The 4,827-nt window shown below is 55.4% G+C and overlaps 1 protein-coding gene across 1 annotated transcript; it reads left to right on the top strand.

The window, feature by feature from the left end:
* The first annotated feature begins 48 nt into the window (after positions 1 to 48).
* On the top strand, positions 49 to 1,734 carry MNX1 (motor neuron and pancreas homeobox 1). The gene is made up of 2 exons (XM_017728900.1): positions 49 to 546; positions 640 to 1,734. Exons 1-2 carry the CDS (start codon positions 49 to 51, stop codon positions 1,063 to 1,065), a joined length of 924 nt encoding a protein of 307 aa, XP_017584389.1. The 3' UTR covers positions 1,066 to 1,734.
* The last annotated feature ends 3,093 nt before the right edge of the window (positions 1,735 to 4,827 follow it).

Here is a 4,827-nt window from a genome sequence, read left to right as displayed (position 1 = left end):
ATGGATATGGGGGGGCTTGGAGAGCGGCAGGTTTAACTAAAACATTATATGGGGCAAATTGCCGCTCCCTGGAGAGCCCCGTGCCCCTTCGCCGCGATCCCTGGCTTCGGTTTATTGTCTCGCGTTTTTTTTTTTTTTTTTTTTTGTCCCCGTGGGCGATCCCCTGACACTGTGGAAGCAGAGAAACCCCGGAGCCAGAGGGCCTGGAGGCTGGAGGAGATCCCTGCCTCGGTCCGTGCTCCGGTGGATAATGGTCCATCCTTGCTTCAGTCTCACACGCAGAGTCTTTCCTGCCTCCCCACTTCTCACCGCCCTCCCTGCGGACGCACGGCCGGGGCAGGGCGGCTCCGCGCTCACCTCCGCGCTCCCCCTTCTCCTTTCCTAGCCCAGGCGCAGTCCAACCTCCTGGGGAAGTGTCGCCGGCCCCGCACGGCCTTCACCAGCCAGCAGCTGCTGGAGCTGGAGCACCAGTTCAAGCTCAACAAGTACCTCTCCCGGCCCAAGCGCTTCGAGGTGGCCACGTCGCTCATGCTGACCGAGACACAGGTGAGTGCCCCGGCCCCGCGGCGAGGGGGGGCGGCGGTGGCTGTCCTGGCGGGCGGTGGATGAGGGGATGTGTTTGTGTCCCGTCTCCCCCAGGTGAAGATCTGGTTCCAGAACCGGCGCATGAAGTGGAAGCGCAGCAAGAAGGCGAAGGAGCAGGCGGCACAGGAGGCCGAGAAGCAGAAAGGGGGCGGCGGCGACGACAAGGGGGATGAGGACCTGCTGCTGCCCACCCCCGAGAAGAGCGGCGGGAGGAGGATGCGGGATCTGCCCGATAGCGAACCTGAGGACGAGGAAGAGGAGGAGGAGGAAGAGGAGGCGGCGGCGGCAGCCGGTTGCGCCCGTACGCCTCCTCCGCCGCCGCCGAGCCGGCCGAGGAGGACACGCAGCCCCGGGGCTGGCACGGAGCCCCGGCGCAGCCCCAGTGAGCCCCCCCGCACGCCCCGCTCCCTCCAGCTGTCCCACCGCGGGGGAGTCCCGCCGCTCCTGGTTGGCACCGGTCCCGCTCCCGCCTTGCTCTGATTTCTCCCTGCTTGGAGAGGGATGGAGAAGAGGATCCTCCGCATGCCGGGCGGGGAAGAGGATTTATCATGAATACAGTGTTATTATTGACTGAAAAACAGACAAAACTTGAGCTCCCCCACCCCCCCATCCCTGCCCTCTGGAAGCGCGTCCCTTTCGCTGAGTATTGGAAATGTTTTGTTCTTACTTATATATCGGGAAAACTGTTTATGTCATGAACGTTAAAACTGCTGGAAATCTCAATACTGTCTTTATTTTTGTATATCGTATTTATAAAAAAAAAAAATTTACCTCTACTTATGCATGCTAAATTATTCCCCAGGTCCTCCGGCCCGTGCGATGGGGTGGAAAATAAACGGCGTTTTTTACCGGAGGTGTTTGAGCGCTCTGTGAGGGGAGGATGCTCGCCGCTCCCGGGCCCGGGGCCTCCCGGTGCTCTGGGAGGTGCGGAAGCGCTCGGGAGAGAACGGGGGGAACCACTTCCGACCCGAATTTAGCCCAGTGCCGCCACTGCCGTGTACTGTCTGATATCGGCGCGGCCTCAGCACCGGGGAGAATCCGCCCCCGGCACCAGAGCCGCGTGTCCCAGACAGGTTTCGGGGAGGCAGTGGCGACTCCCGCCGTGCGAAGCTTTTGGGAGCTCGGGGACTGGCAGGGGCCATCCCCTCTCGAGGGGCTGGGGCCTAAGAAAGGAGGGAGCAGGGCCGTTTTCCAGGGGCAGCTCGCCTTCCAAAGGAGCGAGCGACTCCCCTGCCCTCCCCGGTACCGAGGACAGGACCCCCCACTCCCTCCTCCGCCGGCGGTGGAGCGCGGGGTTTCCGATAACTGCGGGATTTATCTCACCAATAAATTCGCAGATCAATTAATGCCTGTCACGGCAGCTCTTCCCCAAATCAATTATAGCGAATTTAAATATAATCACTGGCTCATCCCCACCAGCTCGGGGCCACGTCTGGCAATTCATCCCCGCGGATGAATTACGGGGCGGCTCCGCACCTCGAGTGCCACTGGCTCGTGGGGCACTGCTCCCCCTCCTAGCCCCGGAGGATGAGGATGAGGACCTCTGAAACACAGAGCTTTTCCGCTCCCGTGCACTTTAAAAATAAAAACATAATAATAATAACTTTAGTAAAGATATTTTCTACAAACTCTACTTTAACCTTTCCTATGAGGCCACAGCGTGGCCCCTCTTAACAGCTTCTGTAAAAATCCGCCCGTGAACCACAGGCTGGTGAATGCATGAGATTATGGGATGAGATTCATGAAGGAAAATGTTATGCCTCACGGAGAGCTTCAGGTGGGGCGGCCGGAGGTGGCGGCCAGGCATAACGCGCGTAATTACCAGCTCACCGCCTCCGCACACCCACTGCCCCGGGGTGACACACCAAAAATCACGATATGTCATCAATCTGAACAGATCCCATATGTCAAAAAACTTGATTGGGATAATCTCGATTTGGATTTGACCGATACCTACCCCCTTGCACGGAAACAATCGCATCGGGGGCTCTGATTTAAATTTGTAAACGATTTTTCTCTTGGGCACAGGCTGTGGAGAGTTCAAGGCGATAGAAAAATAAAGGCATGAGTATCTGTGTGACTGAGGCTGCACCTTCGTGGGTGAAAGGCCGTGCAGGAGCGCGCAAAACCCGCGTAGGGCCGCAGTGGCTCCTCTGTCTTAATCCCGGAGACACGTCCGAGTTACTCACTGTCACCAGGATTTACCTCTTTAGACCTTAAAATGTCTAAACCGTATCAGTCTGGAGGACACATTATCTTAAAAAAAATACCAATAAATGAAATATAATGCATGCTGTATACAACAACAACAACATTAATAACAATAACAATAATTTAAGAGACACCTGAAATCACACACCCCCCCCCCCAAAGATCCTCCTTCAGGAATTAATTTCCAATTAAATACCCACTAATTAAGATGGCAGACGTGCCCCACCGGGCCAGAAATATCCTGTATGCCCAAGAGGTGTGTGTCCAAACTCGTCTCAGCCCCATGAAAACCAGCCTAGCGGGTACAGGCAGCTATTCACGGACTCGGTATCAAAGTCCTACCGGTGTATTGTGTCTGTCTCAATAAAATTAATCTCTTTAAAGCCCAGCATCTCACAAGAATACCTTCAGTGTTCCAGACTACAAGGGCAAATATGTTTTTCAGATTCTGTTTTTATGGACGGATTAAAGTTTATTTTCCATAATAGGGCACCTAATAAAACTCATAAAGCTCTGTCAGTCTTACAGCTGGTGGCCTCATTTAACACTTTCACTTCGTAAATCATTTTACAACTTACCAGGTGTTTCCAAAACTGAAAGGAGAGGAGGGGGAAAGAGAGCAAGAGGGGGGAAGAGAAATGAAAGTCACTTAAAATATAGATACGGTCCTTTGGCGCTGGGTGCGTTTGCATGGTCGCTTGGAAGGGCTTCAAAGAAGGCGTCGGTCCCAACGGGGGAGAAAAGCCTTTTAATCAGGATTTCCCACGCTCTTTTGAAGTGCGGAGGCTCGTCCCCACGTGCAGGGCAATCAAAGGCTCAGGGTGATTAGCGGAGCCGGTAACGTGTGCGACACGCTCCGCGCTTCGCTCCGCGCCCGGCCCGGGGAGGCTCCGCGCCCGCTCCCGGAGCGCCCCGGGCGGGGGAGGTCTCTGCCGGGGGGGGCCCAGCCGGGAGGTATCAAAGGGGCCCCGTTATCACCCACGTGCCAGCTCGGCCAGCGGCTGGGGGCGGAGGGGACGCGCTCTCGGTCTGAGCCCGCACCAGGGTCCCCCCGCAGCAGTTCCGGGGTGTCCCCGCATCCAGCCTGATCCCCCTGAGCCCGGCACCCCTCACCCTGCCCCAGGGGCCTCATGCTCCCAGCCTACCTCCCCCCACACCAACCTTCCTGCGAGTGTGGTGCTCCCTGCGCCCGCTCCCAGAGTGCCCCCAACATCCAGCCCCGGGGTGCCCCACTGGTGTTGATGGGGTTGCGTTGCCTCAAGACCCAGCACAGGCAGGGCTTTAATCTAACCCCCTGTTTGTAATTTCATTATTCGGCCGATTCCCTCCCCCAGACACAGTAGGTAACAAACCTCTTAAAATTTTCATTGCTGTATTCGAGAAGTGGTAAGTATGAACACGGACCTTTGGTAGACATTTTACTTTAAAAAGCAACATGGTTTAGGGATGGATGTCATTAACTGGCAATTTCACAAGCATTAAGTGCTAAAACAAAAGAACCAAAACAGGATCCATATGTTCGAGGTAAACCTGCTAAAAGTCTTTCAAATGGGAAACCATAAATATATAATCTTCCTCAAACTCTCCGTGAAACTGCTCGGAATGAAATACTCCACTAGCAGAAAGACTTTTGATTATTGCTGAAGTCCAAACTGTTACACTCATCCAAAACCAAGAGATTGATGTTCTATTTCTCAGTGATTTCTCTAGCTCTCAGTAAGACCCCATCCCACAGTTCTTCCTCCTCCTCTCACATTCCTCGTGCCTGCGGGGCTGGACATGCGTGGGAGGGCTGCACACCGTGTGCCTGCTGCTCCCGTGTGAGTGCCGGCAGCCACCTCGCTCCCATGGATCCTTCTAGACTGATTCCTGCACACTGCTGATTCCTCTGCAGAGGGGAGCTACGCTAAGGCTTCCCAGGTGATACCAGAGATGCCTCAGGACAGTGAGTCCTAGCGTAGACTCCCTTCTTGCTTTCCCGAATTTCCCCTTGTGTGCTGTGGGTGTCGGGATAACCACACCGTGCTTCAG

This window comes from Corvus brachyrhynchos, unplaced genomic scaffold (assembly GCF_000691975.1).
Source record: "Corvus brachyrhynchos isolate BGI_N302 unplaced genomic scaffold, ASM69197v1 scaffold52, whole genome shotgun sequence".
Classification (NCBI taxonomy): domain Eukaryota; kingdom Metazoa; phylum Chordata; class Aves; order Passeriformes; family Corvidae; genus Corvus; species Corvus brachyrhynchos.
The sequence above is the reverse complement of the archived record's forward strand: the minus strand, read 5'-3'. Positions and strand labels throughout refer to the sequence as shown.